Source organism: Grus americana, chromosome 15 (genome assembly GCF_028858705.1).
Source record: "Grus americana isolate bGruAme1 chromosome 15, bGruAme1.mat, whole genome shotgun sequence".
NCBI lineage: Eukaryota > Metazoa > Chordata > Aves > Gruiformes > Gruidae > Grus > Grus americana.
Genome location: NC_072866.1, coordinates 132,521 through 160,077, shown reverse-complemented (window position 1 = coordinate 160,077; position 27,557 = coordinate 132,521). Strand labels below are relative to the sequence as shown.

The 27,557-nt window shown below is 41.8% G+C and overlaps 1 protein-coding gene across 9 annotated transcripts; it reads left to right on the top strand.

The window, feature by feature from the left end:
* The first annotated feature begins 98 nt into the window (after positions 1-98).
* GLYR1 (glyoxylate reductase 1 homolog) lies at positions 99-27,459 on the top strand. Of its 9 annotated transcripts, XM_054842469.1 has the most exons (18): positions 109-222; positions 1,154-1,246; positions 1,843-2,091; positions 2,372-2,408; positions 3,606-3,685; positions 11,245-11,383; positions 11,977-12,219; positions 15,209-15,295; positions 16,251-16,307; positions 17,378-17,428; positions 17,556-17,629; positions 19,458-19,557; positions 20,724-20,834; positions 21,154-21,255; positions 22,349-22,511; positions 22,950-23,129; positions 23,602-23,726; positions 24,079-27,459. In XM_054842469.1, the coding sequence occupies exons 6-18, from the start codon at positions 11,297-11,299 to the stop codon at positions 24,151-24,153; spliced, it is 1,455 nt and encodes a 484-aa protein (XP_054698444.1). In that variant the 5' UTR covers positions 109-222; positions 1,154-1,246; positions 1,843-2,091; positions 2,372-2,408; positions 3,606-3,685; positions 11,245-11,296; the 3' UTR covers positions 24,154-27,459. The 9 variants fall into 9 exon arrangements, with proteins under 9 accessions (XP_054698441.1, XP_054698442.1, XP_054698438.1 ...); XM_054842468.1 differs by lacking the exon at positions 1,843-2,091; XM_054842466.1 differs by lacking the exons at positions 1,154-1,246; positions 1,843-2,091 and having other exon boundaries at positions 99-222; positions 20,742-20,834.
* The last annotated feature ends 98 nt before the right edge of the window (positions 27,460-27,557 follow it).

Sequence of the window (27,557 nt, the reverse complement as noted above, 5' to 3'; positions counted from 1 at the left end):
AGGACACCGCACGTCCAATCGGCGCCGCAGCCGCAGTCATGCCTCGAGGGAGCGGCCGGTGACAGTCCGCCCGCCCACGTGACGGGGGCTGTCCAATCCCCGCTGTCCCTCCCCCCCCCCCGCGGCGGGTGCCGTCCTGTCCCGGCAGGCCTTGCGCGGTGCGGCTGGTGGTTCTGTCGGTAAGATGGCGGCCGTAAGTCTGAGGCTCGGAGACCTGGTGTGGTGAGTGGCGGGGCAGGCCGGGCGGTGGCGGGGCAGAGCAGAGCGAGGCGGCGGGCGACGGGCGGGCGGCAGTGGACGGCGGGGCAGACACCTCTTGCGGAACGAGGCTGAGGCTCCGCCTGTGGCAGCGGAGGTGCAGGCGGGGCGGCGGCGGGGCTGTGCCCGGCCCGGGGGAGCGCAGCGCGGCGCGGCGGGAGCTGAGACGGGCCGAGCCGAGCGCTGTCACCCCGCAGCTGCGGGGGACTCCAGGGTGCGGCTGCGGGGAGGGAGGGGCTTGGCAGGGCTGGCGGCCGCGGGGCCGCGGCCCGGGCGGTGGGTTTCGCCGCCGCCGTCCCTCGGGGGCGTTGGGAGGAGGGGCGGGGGGCGGCGGCGGGAGGCGATCTAGGGCCGCGGGACTGGGCTGGAGCAGGCCGAGGGGAGGCAGGCTTGGCTCTTAGGCGGGCCGGCACCGGAGGCTAACGGGAGGCGGCGCGTAAAAGAACCTGTGTAAGATGGAGGGGGGTGAGGGGAGCGGGACAGAGGGGCAATCGTTGCGGGGCTCGGTTGGAAATACCGTCTCCTCCCGAGGGAGGTGAGAAGGGACGTAATAAGTTAGTAGGTGTTTAGGGAGAGCAACGATACCATTTCTTGGCAGTGTTTTAATGAAGCAACACAACAGTCTGGGAAAACAGTGGGTTTTTTGCAGTTAAGGATGTCCCTGTTGAAGTTCGCAGAAGCCATTTCCCCTTGTCGCTCCAGTTTTACCTTTAAATAGCTGTGATTTTGTATTTCCTGATCAGGAGAACTGAGGGGATTGCATCAAGCCCTGTAAGTGCTGATTTTTAAGTGCATAGGCTCTACTGTACTTGATAGGCTAGAGTGTCCTGCTAGGTCTTGCAAGAAATAGCTAATCCCCAACACGCAAGTGCAAGCATTTATATTTATATCCCAGATAAAAAGAAGCGCATGCTCCAGGCTGTGACAACTACAGTTTCTCATCCGAAAAATTGACAGTGCTGTGAAGTTGTCTAATTTATATAGCAAAGTAAGTAAAGATTGGTTCCTTTTAGCAATTTTTTTTTTTTTTTCAAATGAGGATTTGGGGAATGCACTGCTCTCAGTGTTGGAATGCAGATTATCCTGCTTTAGTTTTGTGTATGACAACCTAGACAGGTACTATCCCTAGAGCAATCACAGAAGAACTGTAACAATAAGATAGTAACGTATGAAAGGCTTTGATGAATGTCTTGTTCAGTACAAGAATGGAAGCATTGAATATAAGACATGGTTACAGCTCTTGGCAGTGTTCCTGCCTGACCATCGCTACGGAATTGTTTGTGTAGCGTTGCCATCTTGGGGGGGCTGTGGTGTTGCTTGCTGAGAATTTTTGGTTCAGGAGCTGGTGGGCTCCACAGGTTCTTTGCCAGTCTCTTGCAAGACAATGACTGATAAGGTTTTGTGAGAGGACTGCAGCCTGAGTAAGTGACAAGGGCAAGATAATGATAAAGCCACCATGCTGAGGGCTAATGTCGCTTCCTCCTCTGTGAAGAAATAGTTTTGTCTAGTTTTCATAATGGAAACATTTGCAAGTGTAGGAAATAAACTTATCTGCCTTTTCTTATGGTTCTTTTATATCTTTAGCACATCTTACTGTGGTGATGAGCACCTGAAGAAAGTGATAATGGAACACCTGTTCAGGGGATCCTGCCATTAATGCTTTTCTTTGAGAACTTCTGAGAACCTCAGCTCTCTGAGCTGGAAATTGGTGGCTGCTCTAGTCACTAGACTGTTCTGTCCGGATGGGTATAAGTTACCAACCTGAACTTTGGTTTGCCGGCATCAATACTTTTTTCAGTTCCTTGTGAGGAAATATCAAGTTTTACAAGAGTAGTAAGTACTATAGCACTGTATCTTCCAGGCAGTAGCTATGCTGCTGCTGTTCACTTAAATTCTGATAGTTGGGTGAATTCATGCAGACTGTTAGAGGCTTAGTATAGGTGCAGGAATCTAACAATATAATGCTTGTGTGTCAACTGGGTGTCTTACCTTTCACGGTAGGTTTTGACTATAGGTTGTAACTCTCTTAATATGAAAAATGACATAATGCAAAAAGGTAGACATGGGATAGTTGTTTTTTTCTTTTGTGCCTAATATTTTCTTTTTTCTCTAGGGGGAAGCTGGGCCGGTATCCTCCATGGCCAGGAAAGGTGAGGTTTGGTTGTTTTTTTTCTATTATTTTTATTTTATTTTTTCAATTTATTGTTGCTTTCTTAGTTTTTTGGGGTTTTATGTTTTGCTTTTTCCTTCTGCACAGAGAAAGCTTTGCCTGAAAGCATTTCAGTTGAAGATTAATATTGGTTTGTTTGTTGTTATGTTTTGGAGTTTTTTAAAATACATACCCCACAAATGTAAACTGTGAATCAGTTTAGGGCTTTATTTGATCTAGAAGTTCAGCCTTTCACTAGCAACTGTTAGTTCAGATGGAGTGAAAAGCAACAGAGAGCAGTTCATCCATCTCCTGAACTGACTGGGTTTCCCAAATTTAGTTATTTAATCCCTATCACTTTCTACAAGACAGGTTTCTTTCCTCCCGTAGTAAATTGGTTAAATGCACTGTGTTAAATAATAGAATTAAAGAGCCTGGCTGCTCAAGATTCTGTTTTAGACCTATGTTTTTGAGTAATAATTCTGGGGGTAGGGAGTAGTTAAACTTTCTCTTCTGGTTTGGTTGGGGTTTTTTTCCAATGAAAGGCCAAAAAGATTAAAAAAAATAAATTGAATTACATGTGCCATTTTTATTATTTCTGCTTCTCTGGAAGAACTTTGTTTTTATTTTTGGTATAGGTATGAGGACTAAGCATGCTGAGATAACAGTGTGGCAGGGAAAAGTGTTGTCAACATGGCTGACAACCATAAATATTTGGTTATTGGATCAAGTTAAGTCCAGGCTCCCCTACAGTCTTTCAGATGTCACCTGTGTAACTGAATGACAGCTTTTCTCTTTACTAATATTTTAAACTTTATATGCAATTGATTCTGGGAGTAAAGACAAAGCTTTTAAATGTTCCACTTAGGTATCTTTTAAAATTTACAAACTTTCATTAATGCCATTTGGCTTTCTAAATTTTAAATAAGATCGCTAGCTTATCTGTTGGGGATAGGGAGAAGAAAACCTCACTAAGAGTGTAGTGATGTATAGTGGAGTTTGGGTACTTTTTCACTCTGCTGCAGCATACCCATATCTAAGGAAATACACGGGTTACATCTTTACTTGTTACAACAGATTCAAGTTCTCTTCCTAGTCAGATTAAAAAAAAAATAATAGCTGTAACACATGACAGTAAAATCACAGAGTATAAATTTTCATTATGTGCTTTTTAACTTTCACTTCTAATCACCTTCAGATTGTTAATCCACCTAAAGATCTGAAGAAACCTCGTGGAAAAAAGTGCTTCTTTGTGAAGTTTTTTGGAACAGAAGATCAGTATGTACCTGCTTGTTTTCATCTGGTGAAAATACTGTGCCATATACTAGGGATTTTTCGTGGAAGAAAATACTTAATGCAGTGCAGTGTAGCTTTGTGAAGGATTGTCTTTGATCTACACACAAAGAAATTCAACTATTATTGCATGCTATAGCAGTTCATATGGATGTATGAAGACTGTAAAGACTTACATGCTCAATCACGTTAGGATTTTAGTTGCCGCTGTGAAGGAAAGTTCTTGGTAGCTTGCCATTTTTAGGGGAGTAGATGCGATGTGACTGGGTTAGACTTGGCATGTAACCATTTATGAGAAAGGTACAGCTAAGAGTAGGCATTTGTTTTTCTGCCAGAAGAATAAAACAGCTACATACTTGACATTTGTAAAAGAATATACTGTCATACCTGGTGACTGAAAACATTCTTGCTGTGCTTTGGGAGGACTTTACAGTATAGGAAAGCCAAAACTGTTGTAGACTACCTTTTGCAAGGCAGAATTTATTCATTCTAAACAGGTGTACAAAATCATAGTTGTCTTAGACTTAGATACTTACAAACTGGAGAAAAGAAAAAAAACCCAAAACCTAAGAACTTGAGTATTTCATGAAACTGAAAATTATTTTGATGTTTTTTCAGTTTTTCCTTTTATTGTCTGCTATTTTGCATAAGTCATGCAATAAGGGAGAAAACTACAAATATCTGCAGAAGACTAGATAACCCTTTACTTTTTGGAAAAAAGGTAACAGGAACTGAGACCATTTAGTGGATATTTCTTAAGGAAATTATTTTCGACTGCTGAATTATTTTTGCTCAAAACTTAAACATCATTTTCCTGATTTAGACCTGAGGTCTGAATTTGATGGAGTAGAAGTGAATGCTGCATACAAATAGGAACGTTTGTTGGATCTCTAGTAATGTAAGGCAGGTGAAAGTTGATTTGAGGGCAGAGAGTGGTTGGTGGTGGTGGTGGTGTTAAACATGGTTATTTGAGCTAATCAAGTTCTAAAAGTTGAGAAGATTGACGATTTCTGTCCTGATTGTTTGTTGTTGATTCTTGTATTTCACATTATTGAATCAAATACAGAGATGTTTTATATTAAGACAAGTTTGGAAAAAGTGGTCATATGTCTGGAGTACTGTAGCTGAGATTAGCAGCATGATTGCAAATTAAGAGTTCAGAGCTGCAAAATAATCGGGATTTATTACGTGATTCTAGAGCTCTGGCTAGTGAAAAGCCAGTCGTCCGGCACAGTAAGGTAGCGTGGTCGTTGTCGTGTCTCCACCTCCCCTCCATCTCCAGCTTGTGAAATTTAATAATTTCCTGCTAGATAATCATGGTTTAGAAATTTTTTTGCTTTGACTGGCATATACCCTACCTGAACATTAAATAGAAATAAATACTGTCCCCTTTGTTCTTCTTTTAAAATAATAGACAGAAGAGAGAGAAGCTTGTGTGCCTGTTCTGTCCTGACTTGGAACTTTAAGAGTGTACTGGTTAGAACTGTGCCATTCTAACCAGTGTGCTGCTTGAGAAAAATCTTATCTTTGAGCATAATCAAGGAACCAGATCAGGAAAAATTTAAATTATTTCACTTAAAATGTGAGCATGAAAAGAAAATCCCGTTACTTATTTTGTACAAGTAAACTAATGTGTTTTGCAAATATTTTTTCTAGGTGTGCACAAACAGTAAGTGGAAATATGTAACTGACAAAATGTCACTACATAATGAGCAGCGTGATGAATAGGAGGATGCAAAGCTCCATCACTGACTGTCGTCCGTGGTGTGATGAGTACACTTACTCATACTGATATGCTAGTGCACGTTGCTTCTGTTTTCTAGCACTTCGCTCTTTCTGCCACTTTCAAGTTTGCGAGGCGACATTACGATACCACTGATCCTTTTTTATAGCTGTTCTATTATTGCCTTGCTCTGTCAAGGTTTAACAGGTGAGGATCTGGATATAAAGCTATTTGCCTGTTGTCCAGTGTATGTAAGTTGAAGGTGATGCTACTTGCTGGGTAGAATCCCTCTCACAAATGTCTGAGGGTGGTTGCCAGCTGGTTTGTCGATGGGTAGGCAATCTCAGACTTCATAGTCTTACTTTTTTTTTTCTGAGGATTCCTAGGTGACTGCTGTGGCCAGAAATGCCACTGATCAGGCCAGGTAAAAATTGTTTCCTCCTTACTTATGCGGCTCCAGTTTGTCATAGCAAAGATTAAGGAGAAAGCTGCTTAGAAGTAAGAACTGGTATGCATGCATCTGAGCAGAGTGGATGGGTGAATAAAAACATACTGATGAGTTTGGAAGTGGTTTTGGTGTAGTGTATAAATAGGTTTTTGTTATTTGTGAAATCCTGAATAGTTCAGGATACAGGTAAAGAAAAATGCATTTTCTTCTGTGCTGTTAATTGAATACTAATACTTAGTGGCCCAGTACAATGCTGTAGTGACTAAGGAAATACATTAAGTAGAAGGCTGTGAGTAGTTTTGGCTGAAGACATAAAAGTGCATTCAGACTGTGCTCTAAGACTTGGCTTTCGATAGAGTTTATACTGAGCTTCTGTGCTCCTTATGTTTATTGTGTTGGTGGAGTTAGTTTCTTCTGTCACTTTCAAAGTAATAGGTTTTCTGGAAGGTAAAGATTCTCTACCCATGGAAGAAGAATTTGCCTATTTGTTTAAACTGTGAAGTACACCTTTACCACAATGAAAGCCACCTTGATGTTCATAGTAGTAATATAACACCCTTGTCCTAAGTGATTACCTTAATTGTGATGCATGTACTCATGTAATGTCTCTTATTAACTTGTTCTCCAAATTGATAAGGAGATTTTTCTAGTCTGCCTAGAAGTTCTTTTTCTGAGTGTCTCTTCTCAGAGTAAGTCACATTAAAAGGATATTTCATCTAAAATCGAGAAGAGTTGATTCCTGCCCAAAGACCTGGCAAGCATGTAACAACATCCAATGATGGGAGTATAAACGACAATTTTAATTTAGTCTTTCTAAATAGCAGTGGAACATTGACCTCTTACCTGTTTTTCTAACTGTGCTTTTCAGATAGTTTTTAAGATCCCCTTTCGTTTCCTAAGCTACGGTCTCGTTACAGGAAATTTTTGTAGATCATTCCGGTAGTCAGGTACTGCAGTGTGAGAACTTACACATTGCCGTATATGTGCATCTATTGCTTTTAGTATTTAGAACTAATAGATTGGCAGGCCCATAGCCTATGATTCTTTCTTGGTGTGCTTCATCCAGTTCAAAATATTCTTAGGTTTCATGGCCTGCTTGGGAATTCATTATGACATTGTCAAAACTAAAAAAATCATTGTTTTGAAGGTATTGTTCTGCTGTGTTTCATAGAAGTACTAGGGAGAGTCCTGCAGTCATCAGAGATGTGTGTACAAACACACACATGCACCTCACATCCCACCTTCCTCCCCCCTTAGATATTCTGTAACAGCCAAATGGTCTTGCAAGGCATGTGTATCAAAGTCTTAATAGGAAGCTGGAGCAATCCATTCTTACTTGTAGCACCTTTCTGAAGCATCAGTACAAAACTAAATAGTCTCACTAAATGTGATGGGGTCAAGGGGCACTTCCTGTCTTGATACGTTAAGGAAAAATTGGAGGGAGCTTGCAATCTGAGATAAGTAGTATAATCTGCAGCCTATTTCAATCAGGCACAGTGATTTTTAGCACAGCATCCATTGCCTTCCCATCCTCCACATCCTGTTTGATGCAAACACTTACCCTCTTCTGCCACTGTTCTCCCTGGTTTTCAAGGAGAGAGAAATTGTTGGATGTAGTCTTTCTAAAATGTTTTTTCAGGTCCTGACATCAGAAAACACTCACTTAAAGTTTGCCAGTTGTTGGACGTGGTACTTTTTGGCAGTCTGAGGAGCCGGAGGGTATAACTAAGCTGACAGAGGGGGTTAGCTTACACTGCTGGTCTTTCTCAGTTAGGCAAATTATCCCATGCAGAGCTCTATGTTGCTGTAGCCAGACTGCTGTATCGCAGAGCCAGCTGGAATGTTGTTAGACATCTCTGCAGGCAGGGTGTCGTAGCTGAAAATTACTACAGTCAAAACTTTTCTACCTCTAACTGTTATCTTTGGATGTAGTCTAAAACTTTTTTTAATTGCACAAACTTGAAAAATCTAATACTTAGAATTTCTTTCAGTATTGCCCTGCTGCTTGTTTTCTTTTGCTAAGTATGCCTTCCTTTTAGCTGTGTGGACATTTATTCTCATTTAGTGTGGTCATTTTTGTACTTTTTTTTCCATTAAGTAGTTTACATTTCAAATTCCAGAGTTCAGCCATTTGAGTTATTTTACTGATGAATATTGGGGCATCCCTTTTAGCAGCAGGAAACCCATCTTGATTTCTGTTGTGTGCTGACACACACTGGGCTTGTAAATAACCAAGCAGTTTTCTTTTGACTTTCAAAATTGGATGTGTTAGCATTTAGTGTGGGCATCTAAACTGCTACAGTGTAAAACTTTATGAATTTTTTTTCTCCTGACTGTAGTAAGTAATAGAAATTTGGAGATACAGTGCCACTGTTTTCCATCCCTAACTGTAAAGTGAGTATTTGTGGCTATTCCTCTGCTTTCATTTCTCCAATTTATCGTTAGGAATAGATATCTTTAGACTGGAAGAGAGTGGCTAGAAAGTTGGGGGGTCTGAGGTCTCCTTGCCTGTGCTAAGCTCGTATCATGGATTTGAATCTGATATCTGGTTGCATTTCTTCTGTGCCACTGCTTTCCGTCCAGCTCCAGGTCACATTTGTACTTGCCTCTGCTTTACAAGCATTCTAATTTTTTATTATAGTTCATGAATTTGACATGGATTTTACATGAGTAATAGTTTTATAAGAATGGTCTTTTGGAGGATGAGGAAGGATATAGAGAAATGAGCAGAGAAACCCATTACTTGTCTTTTTTACATCTCTTCACTTTCCATTTAGCCCATTCTTTACAAATACCAGCTGACTCTGTACAGCAGTATGAATACAATTTCATCTTAAATATGACATCTTCAGTAATGTCATTAATGCTTTTCTAAGGCATTAATTAATTGCTGAGTCAGGAGAGAAAGAGTAGTTCCTTTTATATGTTACATCCTAGAGACCTCTTATCTAAATATTGGCCTTCATTGGCTTTGAGGTTACTGCTTAACAGAGAGAGATCTTGTGTATAAACTTGAATGGTTTTGTTTGGTGGAAAGTTCTTTCATTTTCAAGTGTTTGAAACATTGCATACAAATGCTTTATGGACACGTGGTGTCAAAAGACATGTTTGTATCTTATAGAAGGTTGTCCAAGTAGGTGACACACAAAGAATAAACTGGAAAGGAAAAGACCAATTTGTTTTATATTTTATTTTATATTTTATACCCTGAGGCAGCATTTAAGACTGTATTTTCACTTATTAGTTTGTCTTTGAGATCTCTAGCTCTTTGTCCTGGGGGATCACAAGTGCCAAGATACATCTTTGAAGCCAGGAGCCACAAAGCTTTGTGCTTCAGACTTTCTCCTTACCAAAGGAAAAGTAACGAGAAAGGAACCTAATGAACGTGTGTGGTGAGGAGGGATAGGATGTGCAGAAACCTAAGAGAATGCCTTGATGCGGAAAAAAAAGTTATTTTTATTTAGAAGTTCAAATCTGGCAGCAATGTTTAACATACTTTATTATAACATACTCCAAAAATTTGTTTTCTCTATATACATAATGGAAGGGCTTCTCATGAGGTAATATTGTCTCGTACCTAGAGATCCTTTCTTTGGCACTGAGTGCCACACAGAAGAGCTTTACAGTGTAAGAGAATTTTAAGATATGTTTCACTATAATGTCTGAGCAGCTAGGAGGGATTCTCTGAACAGCTGCTGGACAGCAGGGTCTAGTCTGAAAGGAATGACTTGACTCATTATATTATGTTGTTAGTTATTATGCAAACTAAGCAAAAGGATTCAGCTTTGTGTGTAAAAGAGTACTAGGTTCTGCTTCCAGGCTATGGTGGAATCATGATGGAGGCTGTACTGGCAGTGTGGAAAGGATGCTCACGTTTTTTACAGTCAGTTCTAGCAGGAAGCTTCATCTCTCTAAATGCAATGCAAAAAGTTTCGGTCTACCTTAAGCAAGTTGATTACTGACTACAAATAATGGCTAATGCCGGTGAAGAGAAAGATCTCCATGAAGTTTTAAAGAGTTTACTGGGCTTTACTACTTTGTGAAGAGAGGATAAGCAAGATCCAGCAAAGCATCGTTATTATTATTATTATTAATAATAATTATTATTTTCACCTTATGTTCAGTTTAGCTGTATGACGTGTCTGAAAAGGCAGCCATTAAACCGCTTCATCTGCTTGCAGGAACTGGATTGCACTGGAGAATATTCAAAACCTATAATCATGGCTAGTCAATGTTTGTAACATAGAGATGTTTTGGGACCAGAGAAGATCATTTTGACTGGTTTTTACTGTGTGCTGGGCTACTGTATGCTAAGAAGCACTGTTGGCCATCCTAGCTCAGGAAGAGCTTTTGTAAAGCTTATACAGGTCTGTTTTCAGTAAGATGGAAATAGCTTTGTAAGTTTGGCTGATAAGCCTGGGCTTGAATTTGGGGGGAGAGGAACGTAGTCTAATCTCTGTGAGAGCCACAAGGAATGTTGAAAACAAAGGCATTCCCCTAAGCCACAGTGAAGGAGTGGTAGAAGAAGAGCTTGTCACCCTGAAGGAAAGTGCAGTTGTCACCCTGTACTTGACCACTTAACCATTTGGAAAATGTCAAGTCCTATTTATCAGCAGTGGAAACAGGGAAACATTTTGAGTGTCCTCATAGGACTACTGTCAGGTTAATACTCTGCTACTGTACCAGTTTATCTTAAAATATCAACAGAGAAGAACACAGTTCTTCTTCCTTGAAAGTTAAATGTTGTTTTTATGCAGAATATCAACGTACATCAGAAATATGTTCAGCAATGAACTGTGGCATTTTTGCTCACTTTATTTGTGGTCAGCTCTATTGTGAGATACGTAATTTTGGTTTTTTTTCTCCAGGTTTTGCAGACACTTGTGTGTGCACAGTATGTTTGAACAAGGGATTGATGGCTTAGAATTGTTATGTGGCCTTCACTTTCAACAGCCTCTCAAGCAGATTCATATTAATGGCTACCTTATGTGGAGGCATGTGATTGTGGGTGTTCCTCTTGGTGTTACAAGAGCAGTTACTAGACCGTCTTTGTTCTAAACAAGTATCTATGATCACATCCACAAGGTGTCTTGCTGATAGAGAGTATGAAAAATGCTTAGAGCAAAGCATGAGAGGATATAAAACTTGAGAGGGAAACCAAGTAAAAGTACCAGAACTAAGTTCTCAGTGAATGCAGAAATCTTAGCCCTAGGTTGTAGAAAGCAAATGAGTTTAGGCTGCTATCATCAGTTGCTCTGGAGAAAAAAAAAAGTATATCTGTGTGTTTCTAAAAGTGGGATGGTTGAGAAAGCTACTGTTTGGAGAATACAACTAACTAACTAACTTTTTGTTTGTTTGTTTGTTTGTTTCTAGTGCCTGGATCAAAGTGGAGCAGCTGAAGCCTTATCACCCTCACAAAGAGGAAATGATAAAGATTAACAAGGGTAAGCGCTTCCAGCAAGCTGTGGATGCTGTAGAGGAGTTTCTTAGAAAAACCAAAGGCAAGGACCAGGTGAGTGGGTTCTTTTTTACTGTGCGCACCAAAACAAGTCTTGGCATGAATGATGGTCACTTGCATTTTTATGTGAAAGGAGTTTGTTGCCTCTGGCAAGTTGAGGGGGGAATTCGTTTTCATTCCTTTGTTGTTTGTTTTTTTTTTTCCCCCCTCTATCCTCTCTTCTTCCCCATTCAATCTTGTTTGGTGGGAAAAAGTGTTGTTAAACTGATGGAGAAACTGGAGAGGCTATTCGATCTGCTTATGGTGATTTGCTAAACCAGTCTTAAGTCTTGGGCTAGAATTTGATATCTGCTAGTCTTGTCTTTAGTATATTGGAAGTGCATATACGTGCACACACTCCCAGAAAGTCTTGAAGTGGTCTGTTCTGTTACTTGCTTACTTAAACTGATGTGTTTTTGCAGGAGAACTAACCAGGAAGTTCACTCACTGACTTCAAAGGGCTAACAAATACCTAGTTTTCAAGTTACTGTGCTGTTATTTTGCTTGGTAGTGATCAGCACAGGGTCCTTCACATCCTTGGTTTTGCATGAAAATCATTCCAGCTCTTCTCTTCTTTCCTTACCATCTTCTATTCTGTAATCTCTCAGGCATCTTCCCATAACTCCAATGAAGAGAAGAATCGACGTAATTCCAGTGAAGAAAGAGGCAAGCAATCTGCTGGTGAAGAGAAACGCAAAGCCAGTTTGTCTGAAGGGAAGTTGAAGAAGGGCACAGGGGAAGGAAAAAAGAGGGTCTCTTCTGTATCGTCAGAGAGAGGATCAAAATCACCTTTGAAAAGAGCCCAGGATCAGAGCCCCCGAAAGCGGGGGCGTCCACCCAAGGATGAGAAGGTTTGTGTTGTGCATGTCCGCCAGTCCCCTGTGGACTTTGGAGATGGACTCTAGGGTTGACTGGCACCTTGACTAACAGGCCAGCAGGAAGAGTCAGTTCAGTATCAAGTTTTTTTAAGCTGTTTCATGTTACTACTTCTAGATCATTTGGCTGCCTGATACCTTTGGCAAGCATATTGTTGACTCTTCCTGTAATTTTTTACCAGTTAGTTATTTTGAGTGGCTCTGTTCATATCTTTGAGAGCTGTATCACGAGAGTCCACCTTTCATCTTGCCATCCTTCAAGTCCAGTTTGTGTGGGAAGGATTAGTGAAGAGATGTGGGTCTTCATCTGATTTCTGACTTCTCCCATCTCATCTGCTTTGTGTGATTAAGTGATTAGTAGTCATTCAACTTCACCCTCAGTACTTGCAGAGGGTGGGGTATTCTTAAGGGCTAGGACTTAAAGAAGAAACTCTTGTAGCCTGGGTAATCCACCAGAAGAATTAATGGTATTCATTTCCGCTTCTATGCTATAGGATATATTTCCATCCTCCATTATAAAGGTCCAACCTTGGAGCATTATTATTTTATCCCCATTACTTCCCTGTTATTTCTGCATGTTGTGACAGTAGCCACCAATACTTTGTATACCCTCATCTAGAGTTCCAGCCTTTTTATTTATTGTGGAACTCACTGTCGTGGTCCGGATCTTCCTTTTCCAAATGGATAATTATTTCAGTGGATTGTTGTAACGCAAATGCTCCATCGGAGACTACACTTGAAGACCACTGGGAGACTTCAACTGATCCACCATGCGGCAGCCTGCTTGTTTGTGCCACAAAGGGATCACGTGCCGTGCTTCACAGTCTTTGCTTTCAGTGCACTTCAGGATGCAAATCAAAATGGTAGTCTTTGGTCTCCAAAACCGTGAATGGATTGGCCTTCACTGGTTGAACAGCAAACTCTTTCTTGATGTAGTAAAATGAAGCTGATCATCTCAGATATTAGCTATGAAGGAAATGCTGGCTTTTTTTTTAGAGCTAGCTCTTGTCAAATCAGACTGTACAACTGAGCCCATCAGTTTCTCCTTTTGGGGGGGAGTTGGAGGAGGAGAGGAATGGATGAATATTTGTAAACTCTTACTAATAATTACAGAACTTGTGATGTGACTGATGCAGGAAAACACTTTACCGGCAACATACTTTCACCTTTCAAAGTGTCTTTCTATGAGCATGTTGTATCTTCACATATTTCTGTTACAATAAGTCATGGGACCTTTTTTTTTTCTACTTGCAAAATGCTTTTGTGTCTTTGAGCTAGATTCATTCCAGAATTGATCAGAACTAGTAGCTGGGAGAATTCTGATCGTGCTGAAAGAGTAAAACCTAAGCATTCCATGTATTAGCATCAGAGTGCTTTGAGTTAATTGGGGTGCTAGAACTTATTTTATTGGCAAATTGCAAGTGCAGTGGTTTTAAACAGCTTATCAGGAAGATGTGGCAAGCTATGTGATAAATTCTGGCCACGAAAATAAGCAGGCTAATGTAGGAAAGTCGCCTTTTAGCTTCTGGAAAGTAATGTACTGACAATTAAAGAAATTGCCATGAAAATATAATAGTACTGCCTTAATACTATTTTTCAGCCTGTGAAATATCTTTAAAAACTTGTCGTCTTCTTGCCTGGTTCTCGTAATTTCCCCAAATTCTTAGCCCTGGGGTAGAAAACATTGATGTCATTGTCCTGAATTACTGCAGTGTTGGGATTTGGAAGTTTTTGCCCTATCACAGTCCCAATTCTGCCTTTCCAAGTAATAAGGGTGCACAAAATTCAAGGATCCAGTTGTTGCTGAGGTGTGCTCTTATCTAGAAATGCTCTGTAGGCATACATGATCATTCAAATACCCTCATTTTTAAGGTTATGTGAGTATTTTTTAAAGGACCAACATGACTTCATTGGTATCAGGGCAGGTTTCATCCATGCTTTACCAGTTGAAACACCAGCGTGGTCTCTGAGATAATTTTAGTGTGCAAGGCTCTCCCTAGACTGAAATGACACTTCAGGCTGGAGACTGATGTCTAAATTGTCCCTGCTAAATGATGAAGCAGTTGCATCAATCTGGGTTACCTCCAGGAATCTTGCTCTTACAATGCTCTGCTCTTGTGGTTCTGTGTGGACACTAAGGTATATTGTGCAATTTCAGGAAGTAATTTTGGAGGAGAGATAATGTGATTCCATTTTTGAACCCTCATTTCAAGAAGATAACACATACTATGCAGAAGTCCTGCACATTCTCTTCACATAGCATAAAGACCTGTATGCCTATAGCGTATGTCTGTGAACCGTAGCATAAAGACCTATTTTAACCTGTATATTTTGGAGAAATAAGAAAGATAAATTTTAATCTGCTCAACAGTAAAAAAACCCTGATGCGTTAAGTACTATCATGACATTACAAATCAGGGCCTGTTGAGCAAATGGGACAGTCCACATATCAGTTTCTGTCTCATGGATTCTGTAAACTTGAGCAGATGTGACTATCACCCTCATGTTTTGAAGGTTCTCCTGTTAACAAGCAGGCTGCTCTTTTATGACAGTGGAGTATTAGAAGAGTTCAGACCTCTGACTGTGGTGAAGTTCTTTACCCATTTGTTTAGCTTTTTGCATCCATCAGAGGAAAATGCTGGATCAAGCGTGTTCATTTGCTTCTCTGCTCATTGCATCATTACACAAGTGCAATGAGTCCTCTTATATCTGAAGAATGGATTCTCCAGAAGCCATAACTGTGGTTGAATTCCTCTGGCAGTTCATGGTTTCTTCACCTCACTTGTGTTGATAATACACTGTGTGTTTAAATATGAACTCTTCATGGAAAGGCATGTGAAACAGAAGGCATCTGTAGTGCTTTTCAAAACTCTGTGTGTGTGCGCGCGCTCATATGGTCAATGTGCCATGGCCAGCCACTGAGCCAGGTTGTAAGCTCTTTCTGATCCTCCTTCTGTCTCCTCAGGACCTCACAATTCCAGAGTCAAGTACAGTGAAGAGAGTGATGACTGGAACAGTGGCTGGATTTAAATGGCCGCCAAGCGTCAGTGAGGTGAGAAACTTTACAACATATGCAATTGAGAAACTGAGTTTGTGGAAGCAAATTTAGAACCTTTTGTCTGAGCTGTAAAATAGCGAGATCTTCCCTTCTTCCTGTATGAACAAAGTAGGATGCTCTCATTTTGTCGTTCTGTAGTGTGACAAAACTAGACAATATCCTGGGCAATTAAGAGCAATGCTGGGAAGTGAGATTTTTGGTCTTTGGGGAACCATTTGCAGATTCACACTTAACTTGCTGCACTCATTTTTGTACTTCTTGTTTCAAAAGTATTTCTGGGACTGGCTTCCCAGAACTGGAGGAGGTGATGATGTGGATAGTTTCTCCCTGTCTGGATACTATTGTATGGGATGGTTTCATTTGATTTCTCTCACAAGCAGCTTTTGGAAAATTTTCATTTTTTTGCATAAAGAAGTGATCAGTAAAGCACAGTAAGAGCAGCAAGACTATAGGCTAGTGCATATGATGCTCCTCGGGGAGGTAAGATACCTGGGCCTACAGTCCTTGTTGCTGTTATAACGGGTTTGCCTAACATGTGGCAGTGCTGGGTGTAATCTTCAGCCAGTTCACAGAATGCTATTGTAAGGAGTTCCTTGAAAGCTGGAAAATAAGTGTTCTCATTCCCTTGGGAAGAGGAAGAAGCAGAATATGAGATCTCTTCCTTCCATGTTAGTCTTGCCTCTGATTTTTTTGATTTTCCAAAGAATGTCCAAACATGTCCTACAGATGTCCAAAAATAAGGAATTTGACTTGAATGGCTTTGGTTTTGAGAATGAAACACAATATAAACTGCTTAATTGAAACAGGCTGCTTTGTACAGCTGATACATTTTGTATTTTCCACCTTAAGGTATTGTTCTCATGCAGCTTGGGAGAACAAGGGAATTGTGCTGTGGTTGCTCACTGACTCTCTGGGAATGTTTCTGAGCCTGTACTTTTTCTCTTTGTAGCCTGTGAAGGACAGTGATCCACACTTTCATCACTTCCTGCTGAGCCAGACAGAGAAGGTGAGCATTTGGCAGACAGGATCATTCTGCTGATCTCTTTAGCTTGGCATCCTGCCCTTTACTGGGACTAAGTACAAGGAGTATGCATAAAGAGCCCTGTAATTCTCTTCTCTGGGGGCTAGCAGCAGTTAGATTCTTACGTGAAATCTTATAGTTCAGTTACTTCCTAACCTTAAGGTTTAGAATGATTTAGCATTGAGTATAGTGAATAGTTTAAGTAATTAAAGATTATCTAGCACCAGAATTTGACAGATCTGTTGTAGCAAATTTTGTAGATTGAACACTGAGGGGTAGGAAAAGTTGTTTTTCTGTTTAAAACCCCAGTTGTCTGATTGTCTTCAGTTGTCCTACCAGTTCCTTCATCTGGATGAGCAGGTCAGTTAACTGAATATGGCAGGAGAATTTCCAGGACCAGAAAAGCTTCATGTAAAATATAGCCAATTTATCTCCTGAGAGACAGAAGCCTTGCAGGCTTCTTCAGCAGCAAACATTAGGAGGAGAAGGAAAAATGAAATTAAATTAAAAAGGCTTTATATCTAGCTGATGATCTGGGCAGAGGCAAAAGGATTAAGAGCAGCTAACAGTTTTAATCTAGACAAGCTCACAATAAGCAGCATGGGAAGGAGCAGCCTTCACCTTAATGTTTGTTGAAAGCCACATGCCTTATAATAACAAGAAGGTTTTGCTTCCACAGTTAGATTGACATACTGAGCATAGATATGAGGCAAGGTGCTCTATGGCAGTCTGTAGAGATGTTTTCTTTGGGCCAAATGTGAGAGTAGGGATGCCCTGGATCCTTGCCTCTAGAGGAGCTCATCATATGAACTACAGAAAGGAGTTTGCAGTACCTGTGCCAGAAGACAGGCTGAATTGCTGGTGCAGGGTGGGAAAGGAAGAGCTTAGTATGTTGCAATAGGTTTTTGTTTTTATTTTCTGTTGAGGGAAGCCTGAGAGTTTTCCTGCTTTGAGAATGGTGGTGGGTGGGTGAGCGTAGCAAGGTGATGGTCTGTTTGCTCAGCAGAGCAAATTGGCGCTGTCCTTCCCCTGAATGCTTTGTCTTCTCCATACAGCCAGCTGTCTGCTATCAAGCTATCACAAAGAAGCTGAAGGTTTGTGAAGAGGTAAGGCAAATCTTGGTTTTGATGGATTTTCCTTATTGTCATGAGGACTTGTAGTTCCTCCAGAGCTGTGCACTCTATTTTTTTAAAATTTTTTTTCCCCCCCCCCCCCCCCCCCCCACTTCCCCAGGAAACAGGATCCACCTCCATCCAGGCAGCAGACAGCACAGCAGTCAATGGCAGTATCACGCCTACAGACAAAAAGTAAGATCTCCAACGCACTTCAGCCATTTCCCTTCCTTTTTCTCCTTCCCAGCTCATACATGCAGCCATTATCCAGCTTGTCACTGAGAATAAATAAACCTAACATTTCCCTTTAACTACAGATCTCCTCTGTCCTTGTGTGCAACTCTGATTTGGGGCGGAGGGAGGGAGGGAGGCAGCTGAAAACAAACAGGGGCTGTACGGTAGGAAAATTCAGAATAACGTCTGGCCTGGATACGTTTGCAATTCAGGGCTTTTCTGCAGTTGCCCTTTTCCTGTAGGGCATACTGTAGAACATTAAGCAGCAGTATTTCTGAATGCTGTATGAGGCAGAAAGATAAAAAGGTATCTTTTTCCAGTAGTGCCTGGCAGTTGACTGGGGTTGTTTAATTGCTCTCCTGAGCATGTAGAAGACAAGGAAGAGGGAGGCGTGTTCTCCCAGCACAAGGGCTTTGCTGTGTAGCACGTGAGCTTTCTGGTTTGTTCTAACGTCCCCCTTCTCCTTTCTAGAGTGAGAGAAGCCTAACTTGAGCTTCCTGTTTCACTCTGTAACTTCCGCTCTGTTCAAATTGAGTTCAGGCCACAGCTTGCTGTTTGCCGTTGGGGTCGTTCTCATGGGATGTCAGTTCTCAACTGAACTCCAGGAGAACCAAAATAACAATGAAGCTGTTCAGGTAAAACAGTCTCTCAGGAAGGTGGGTTGGGAGAGAAAGAATATCTCCTCTGTTTTAGAGACTTGAAAATAGGTGGACCTTGGTTGGGCTGTTTAAGGAGCCTATAGTGACTTGCTCTGTCCTGTCTAAATTAGTTTGCTCTAACAAAAGGCAGCACGGCTAGCTGGGAGAGTACTGGTGGCTTGTGAAAGCCGCAAGGCATCTGTAGCGTGGCTAATTCTGAAGAAATAACTGGGGAATTGTCAGGCAGATTTTGTCGTGAACTTATATCAGATGTGTAATTGAAACTTCAGAATCTACTAGAACTGTGGTTTTGGCATGAAGCTAGCTGCATGATGTATCAAAGGATCCTTGCAGCAATGACTGCAAAGAAATTCCAGTTGCAGGTAACTGTAGGGATGGAACTTGTTAGCGTGTTGTCTTTTTCTTGAAGGGGGGGGGGGGGGAGCAAAACTCTTGCCAGCTTTGAGGGGGCGGGGAGGCATGGGGGAAGGCAGCTGGTATCTGGGACCTACTGTATTGTCGCTCATGGTGACCTCATGGTACTGGCCTATTACTTCCTTTCTTTCTGTGTCTGTCCAAAATCGCAGCTGTGGAGCAGGAACTATATGTCTTTGGTCTGTGCGGGATGCTTAGGCCAGTAATCCTTGCTGGGCTTTATTAAAATAAAGATTGTAATGTATCATTCAATAGTATAAGCAAGTCATTGTACATGTGACAGTTTAAAAATCAGAAGACTAATTAGAGAAGCACCTGCTGATCTCTGAATGTTCCCTTTATCTTCAATAAGGCAATGGCTGGCAACAGAAAGCACGAGAGCAGCAATTTTAATAAAACAAATTTCAAACAAACAAAACCCTCCAAACAAACAAGCCCCCAGATCACCCCAACCTTTAGTATTTAGGTAATCTTCTGAAGCGGACTAAAGACTTTCTTCAGGAAATTGTTAGAGATGCTTGGTAAGCAAAATAAATACCAGCTTGCTTTTAAAGCTCAGTATCTGCCCATTCTAGCTGTGGCCACAGCGGAACGTGCCTGGTTTGGGGATTTTTTTGCTGGTGATGCTCCAGGGTTTGCTCTTCTTCATTTCTAAGACCATGAGAGGCTGACACCAATTACTTTCTGTTGCATTGATGTTTATATCTTCTCCTCAGGATAGGATTTCTGGGACTTGGCCTGATGGGAAGTGGCATTGTCTCCAACTTACTGAAGATGGGTCACACTGTCACTGTCTGGAACCGGACTGCTGAGAAGGTAGGCATGTACTTAAGTTACAGATGATAATTAAACTTTTCCAAACACATAGTTGCCACCTCTACCTGAGGGAGGCCTGGAGTCACCAGTCGGTGCCTGGGAGAGGATGCCAAACAAACACAAGTACATGCTTGCCACCTTGTCCTATTATTATTTCCTAGGTGCTTGTTGGTGGCCACTTTTGACTAGATGAAGCTATAGTCTGTCCTAGTATGGTCACTCTTATGTGAACAGTTCCTGCTCCATTGCCATTTTGTATGAGATGAGAGAGTTGCCAGAAAAATTACAACCTTGTATATGTGTTGAGGAATACAATGTAAAGTTCCTCTGGTAATACTGCTGATGTAAATAGCCAAGTCATTGTGTCATGGAGCTGGACAAAAAGACCAAGTGCTGGGGAGTTGATCCTTGGAGTGGTGTGGTAAGATGCGCTGCTTGACCACAGCTTCACCTGCACATCCATTGTGCTGTTCGTGTTGCGGTAACAAAGGTTCTGTTGAAAACCTGCTGTGTCATAAGACAGGATGAGAAGGGTTTTATAGGTGTATTCAAAGTGAAAATTGCATTACACTTATATTCTAGTTGGTGTTATTCTTTGTAGTGGAGGAGGAAAAGTAGGTAGCTGGGGGAGATGTGGTACTCGGATGATATTGTGAAATAGCAAAGGCAGGTGCGCTGTGGTTACTTTGTTAAAAGGGATTATTAATTTTTTTTTAAATTGGAAAACATGGATGGTATGAGGGGATAGGGTAAGAAGGAGCTAAGATTTTGAAGCAGCAGCCCACTAAAACATGTCAGTCTCAGCTGTGCATATTCTTGTTTACTGTCCAGTAACACCTTTTGCTACGTCTGCTTGCTGATTTTTTTTTTCCCCTCATCTCTCCTCCAAAATCCCTAACATTCAGTCTCTTATAATTTCACCTACATGTTCTCTTTTTCTGTGTCTGTCTTTTCAAGTTCTTCACTTGGGGTTTCAGAAAAGCTGCAAAAGAGCCCCTTGTGTATGTGTGTGTACAAACCAACAGAAGACAACCCAGTTGCTATGTAATTCATATGCCTGACTCCTTTTGAGTTGGGTCCAGCAACAGTTTGTTTCAGCAAAATGCTAGAGAACCCATTTGCTCTGTACTTAGTTTTTCTTATGTTTGGATTTGTGACTTTTGCAGTGTGATTTGTTCATCCAGGAGGGGGCACGGCTGGGAAGAACCCCCGCTGAAGTTGTGTCCACCTGTGACATCACCTTTGCCTGTGTATCAGATCCAAAAGCAGCAAAGGATGTAAGGATTAGCTCTTATTTTTCCTCCACCAGCTAGATTCCAAGATACAGTCACTGAATGCCATTTCTGATTCCTACTAACCACGGTAGCCTGGGTCATTGTAGATGCTGGGCAGTGCAACTATGTAAAAATAAATATCCCATAAAAAAAATCATGCTTTTTAAAAAATAATCCCCGGGGGGCAGGAGGGGGGGGTAGGTTTTGATATCCCTTGATGAGTCTGCTACTGCATTGCCAGGCTAACTCGAACTGCTGTCCTGCGGGATTGGAGTTTCTTTGCAGACACCCTATTGCTTTACCGCTCTCCTGTTCCCCACAGCTGGTGCTTGGTCCGAGTGGAGTGTTGCAGGGGATTCGCCCAGGGAAGTGTTACGTGGATATGTCCACTGTGGATGCAGATACAGTCACAGAGTTGGCCCAGGTAATCGCATTGAACTGAGCTTCTAACGTCTGTGATTCAGCCGCAGTACTGCATTTTTTGTTGTTTCAGGTGGTAAGCTGTTGATAATAAAGATGTTTCTAAAGATTTTTTGGCTGCTTTTTGGAGATGCCTGAGTCCCAGGCAAATAAGACAAAATAAACTGTCAAATCTTGACCAGCAAACAAAGCTGGATGAAATGTTCTCTGGAAATAACAGCAAAACCTGTAGATTTGGCAGGGCTGTTAGCTGGCACCAGTGCAAACAGCCAGCCAAATTTTGATCCCTTAAGAAGTATTTATAGTCAGACTGGTATTCTGTAGCAAACTGGAGAAAAAAGCACTGTCTGGATTAATAACTGTCCTTAAATTGATAAAATGCATAGTCTGCTTGCTTTAAATGTTCTAGTTGGGGGAAAAAGAATGCCTTCATGTTTCATTCTGTAGAAATATGATTATAGAGAGGATTTCTGTAGAAGTGTTCTGATTATTTCTGATGTGGTATCTTTGATTTCCTCTTAGGCATCTTGATTGTTATCCTCTGCCCTAAAGGCAGTTTGTGTTGTTGCACAAGGACGGGGAGCTAGTTTGGGTGAAGTTTTAAGCAGACATATTGGTGATGCAGTAGTGTGTAACATGAATTTGGAGGATGGAGTCATATGTATTAGTAAACCTCTGGCTGAAGAAATCTGTCAAAGGCCTTTCCTTTTGGGGAAAAGGGGGAAAATATAATAACAGTCAGTCTTCTGAGATTCCCACACCACATGTACATCTTCAGCACTGGTTCCTTGACCGTTACAGGGTGCCATGGCAAAAGCACGTAAGTTCAGCTGCTTAAAACACGCACAGTAGTGATGGGTGCGGGAAAGTGTTGCTGGAGTGTGAGGGCATCTTTTGGTCTTGAGTACCCTTTACAGGATGCAGCACATCACATGATAGTGCTTTCCTCTCCTGTTTGTATGTCTGAGCTATTTGTTCAGCTTTAAAATTCTGTCCTCAGGGACAGGAATGCCCTAAACAATGTTCTTGCTGTGCTGCCTACTCAGCGTCAACGCATGCTGTTCGTGCACAGCTAACCAGAGATGCTCTTTTTCCAGGTGATAGTGTCCCGGGGTGGTCGCTTTTTGGAAGCACCGGTCTCAGGAAATCAGCAGCTATCTAATGATGGGATGCTTGTGATCCTGGCAGCTGGTGACAGGGGTTTATATGAGGACTGCAGTAGCTGTTTCCAAGCGATGGGGAAGACCTCTTTTTTTCTAGGTAATTGAAACACGAAGGGTGTGACAGCAGTTTCTTAGTCAGCAGTTTCTTAGTCAATGCAAGGACTGTGAATTCCAGCAAGGAATCTGAGAGGCATACGTGTCATCTGTTTCTTGTCTCCTTGGGCAGTATGGGAAACTGGCCTGCTCTTCTGGAACTTGGCCAACTTCAGAGCCTCCAGCCTATAGTTTTCTTTTTTTTAATACTGGCTCATTTTGGAGGATCTATGATGCTTTTTTTTAATCGTACTTTGTTATGATTTCTCCCTTCCTTTGAGTGCTTAGAAAATGGGTAAGTTTTCTGAAGTCTTTCAGGGGAAGGGAGAGGTGCCAAGTGCTTGATATGAAAAGTCTAGTAGTGCTAATACTGTGTGGGATGGGGGAGCAAGGCTGCTGTATCTCTTCTGGGGGAATGCCCAATGGTATGTCTTGCTCCCAGGTGAAGTAGGCAACGCTGCCAAGATGATGCTGATTGTGAACATGGTCCAAGGCAGCTTCATGGCAACGATAGCAGAAGGACTGACTTTGGCTCAAGTGACTGGCCAGTCCCAGCAGACCCTTCTGGATATCCTCAATCAGGGACAACTTGCCAGCATCTTCCTGGACCAGAAGTGCCAAAGTAAAGTTCTCTTACGTTGTTTTATTATAGGACATTTGCCACAACCTAGCAGCATTTCAGATAATGGCAGACAGGAGAAGATGACTGTTCCATCTTCATCAGCCTGGGATTCTGGGTATTTTAAGCATTCTAGAAATGAAGAGCTGAGTTCCATTCCTTCCCCTTCATAGCCACGGCTTCTGAGAATACATCCCAAGCTCTGCATTGTCTACAGCCTGCTTAGCACTTGAGTTCACAGTGAGGATTTCACTGGGGCAGGGTAATAAGTGAAATAGAGGGCAAGCTGCTTAGAAATCTGAGCTGATTTTGTCTGTGACGAGATGAAGATAGGAGAGAAACAGAAGAGCTAAAAGCAGTGTTCCTGGTGATCAGCATGGGAGAGGGAAGTTTGGTGTTGAATTGCATGCCTTTGTAGTATCAGCTTGATTTACTTTTGTCATGCTTATTTTTTTGCATGCATTCTTCTCAACAGATATCTTGCAAGGAAACTTTAAACCTGATTTCTACCTGAAATACATACAGAAGGATCTTAGATTAGCTATTGCACTGGGCGATTCTGTCAACCACCCAACTCCCATGGCAGCTGCTGCCAACGAGGTAAGAGTTGTTCAGTGTTCAGATATGTGTTACTCAATGTTTCTTCAATAGACTGTTTGTCAACAAGAGACAAAAATCTAAGAATTACATCATGTCTAAGACAAGGGAACAGCAATTGAAGTATATTTTGACTAGGATGGAATTGGACTTGTTTTGATTGTAGAAGCCCTTAGAATGTCACATCAGTAAACGGATGGCTTCAACAAGATCTGGTGTGTTCTGATCTGCACTGCTGTAATTACTTGACATATTATGCAGTTCTCTGGTTTACAGCGGTCAGCGAAGTAATTTTTCTGCTAGGGAAAGGATTCACACAAGAGCAGGCACTGATCCTTTTCTAATTTCTCTTTAGGTGTATAAACGAGCAAAAGCATTGGACCAATCAGACAACGACATGTCTGCAGTGTACAGGGCCTACATCCACTAGGCTGCACCGTTCTTACTGTTAATACTATGATTATTGATTAATATTATTATGATACTGGGTTTTAACTCTGGACCAGTCCATCTCTGTCTCTCCATTTCCTTTTATACACAGACTTTGAGATCTGCTATGGAGGCAGCTGCTGCGGTGAGCCTTCCCCTGGTGGCAGAAAGGGGGGAGGAGGGGGCTCGGATTGTTGCAGTCTAATTAGAAAAATCCATGCCATGCACTGACAGTCATGGAACAGAACAGTGGCGGCTTGTTCAGAAGCTCTGAGGCAACTCTGCCAGAAATCTGCTGCTTGGCTGCTTTTATTTTCCTCTTTGTATGCTTGTCCAAGATGCTGTTTCTAACGATCCTTTTTCTCCTTTGCTGTGAAATAATGCGTGTGTTGGACGCCCTGCATCAAGGGGACAGGTGACATACATGACATCTACCTGTGAATATTACTAAAGTCCTTGGTCCCAACTAAGGTGAGGAGCATTCCTGTTAATCGGCCACTGTTAGAGAACAAAGCACCTCCCATGGAGGAGAATGGCAGTTCCAGAAGGTAATGGAGTTGCATGCAACACTGTCTCGATTCTGTTTCTTTTTAAACTCCCACCTCCCCAGCACCTTGATGGAGGAATTCCTTGTACTGTTAAGAAGAACAGATTGCATCCATGTCTTCCCCTGTACAGACAACTATAGCTTAGGGAACACAAACCTTACTGAAAATGAGAGAATGCCAGTGTAAATGGGCCTCCTAAAAGGCTAATCACAGCTGCCCATCCCACAAACAGCATTGGAGATCAACCTGTTTGCATAGAAAACTGCAAGAGAAACGTACAGCCTAAAACTGGGCCAGAGATATTTTATTTAGGGAAGGATATTTTATTTGCTCCTGGCCTTAGCTTATGTTGCTTTACTTCTTGCTTTATTTTTTTTTATCCTTGTAGTTAATAAGACAGAGGTGTCTTGGATTGTTGCAGTGCCACAAGCAGTGTGATGCCTGAAAGGGGCAAGAGGAATGATCATAGAGCCAAGAGATTGAGGATCCTGAGCTCCTCTCCACTCGCTCTCTCTGGTCTTTGCATGGTCATTGTATCTCTTAGCCTCTTTGCCCATCTTTAAAGGTGGATGCTGATTACCTACCTCACAGGGATATTTTGTGTACTGATTAGTGATCTTTATACATGTCAGATTTTCCATACATGTTCTTAGTGTTACTACTCTGGGTATAACACAAGCACAGCATGAGACTTTTCCCTGTACCCGTGACTCTGCTTGTGGCCACATACCAACTTCTAGAAAGACTAGCAAATAAAACAGGAAGCTAAGACCACTGCTGACCTTTAGTCTAGAAATGTGGGACTTGAACTGCAGATGCCAAGGCAGAGGTGCTCTCGGTGTTGATAGCAGAGCAACCCAGAGTCCAAAGGATGCCTGTCTTTCTGAAAATGCAAAAAGCGTGTTTGGGTTTTTTTAATTGTTCTCAGTATTAGCCTTTTAGGAGGCATTTTAGATTTGAGAGTTAGTAGAATGCCAGTAAGAAACTTTATTGGCCAAAATCACTTCTCAGTGGTACAATCTCCTCCCTTGGGTTGGGATTCTGAAAGGAAAGAAATCAAATTCATATTAGACTATGTTCCTTTAAATCCTTGAGGTCTGCCCCTCCCACCATCTTATTTCTCTAGGAACTTAATGGCTGTGTAGGAAAATGTTCCTGTGGGTTAGGATTTCTTACCAATCCTGCTTTGTGCAGCACGTGCATATGGTTCAGGGGCACCTTATTAAGAAACAGATACTCGTTATGAATCATGACATCTAACACCTAATGCTGTAAATGTTACTTTGTTGAATATTTCACCTCCTGTGATCACTATTATTTGTGGGCTAATACCGTGTTATGCATTATGTCCTGTGGTGAACATCGCCTAGTAATAGATCTGTTAGACATCACTTTGCCTGTTTGTTAGTGGTATACGTGAACAATACTAGTTATACATACATGTTTCTTTGGCAGTGCAGCTGTCATCCTGCATGTAGATACTCATATTAAAGGCACATACAACTACCCAGGATAACCAGCCATTAGCCTGCTTTTGACACAGTTGCGCTTCCCCCATCCAGAAGAACTCAGCTATTAGCATCAGAAGTCCTTGGTTAAACATGCCGCAGTTAGAAATCACTTACATGAATTGTGTGTTGAGGGCATCTGGCGGAAATTGTGTTTTTGGGGGCAGGAGATAAGACCCCAGGTTTTGGAGTGTAAGAAATCTTTTGGGAAGAAGAAGGAGGAACTATCTCAAGTCCAGTTGAGAGTAGAACTGTGCTGAGCCAGTGCAGCAGCATCCCTGACCTGTTCCTGCGGAGGTCTCTTGGGTCAGAGTGAAGGTGAATGCGTCTGAGCAAAGGTAATGGAGGATCTCCCTCTTTTATACTTTGTGGTGCTTCTGGATAGAGTGAGAATACAAAAGGAGCTCTCAAGTCCTGTGAAGTGTATTTCATAGTGAATTCAAAGAACCATATTTGTGAGAGGGAGAACCACTCCCTCCACAACTCACTGCTGCAGGTTTTGTTTTCCAGAAATACTGTAGTTCTCAAAATGGAGATTTATGTGGGAGTGGTGGGTGCAGACTAGTTAAACACTGTAATTTATCCTGGGAAAGTCTGACTGCAGCTTTCTGGCGAGGTAGGTGGATGTAGAGTGGCTGGAGGGTGCGGTGCTGCCCAGCCAGCTGTACAATCACAGATAATGCCAGGGAGGAGCAAAAGGAGACAAGAGAGCTCTGAAGTGAGGAGAAGGGATGGAAATGGTGAAAACCGGACTGTTTCAGATGCCGTTTGAGATTGGCTTGTGTCAGTCTGACTCGGATTCTTGTATTTATGTCTGTAGCCTCTGAACATGGATCTTAATCTGTTCCTAGGCCTGAGATTTGGGGGAGGGAAGGGGGGGAAGCTGTGGATTGAGAGATGCTCTAATAAAACTGGCTAGTCAATGTTGTCTTAATATTGTTGACAATTCTGTAAAGTTCCTTTTTATGAAGATTTCTGTTTTAGCAATTTGCTTTTTTTTGACTCCCTCCTTTTTAAAGAGAAAAATGTGACACTTGTGAAAAGCTTGTAAGAAAAGCAGTTTCTTTTTTCCTCGATGATAGATCCTATAGTTAATTAAGGTTGTGAATTTTTATTTTTTTGCCTTGTTTTTAATTAACGTCATTCAGAATAGGATGTGTGGAAATGTTTAAATGGCAAAACAAAAAGATTTTTTTTGTGCAATTAACAAAGCTACTGGCAAAAAGAATAAAACCTTTCTTGGTAACACAATGTTCTTGTGGCAGTTTCTAAAGCCTATCAAACCTGTATTGTGGCATTGAAGAAATACGTGCATTCCTGAAAGCATTCAAAAATCAGAGTTGCTGAAA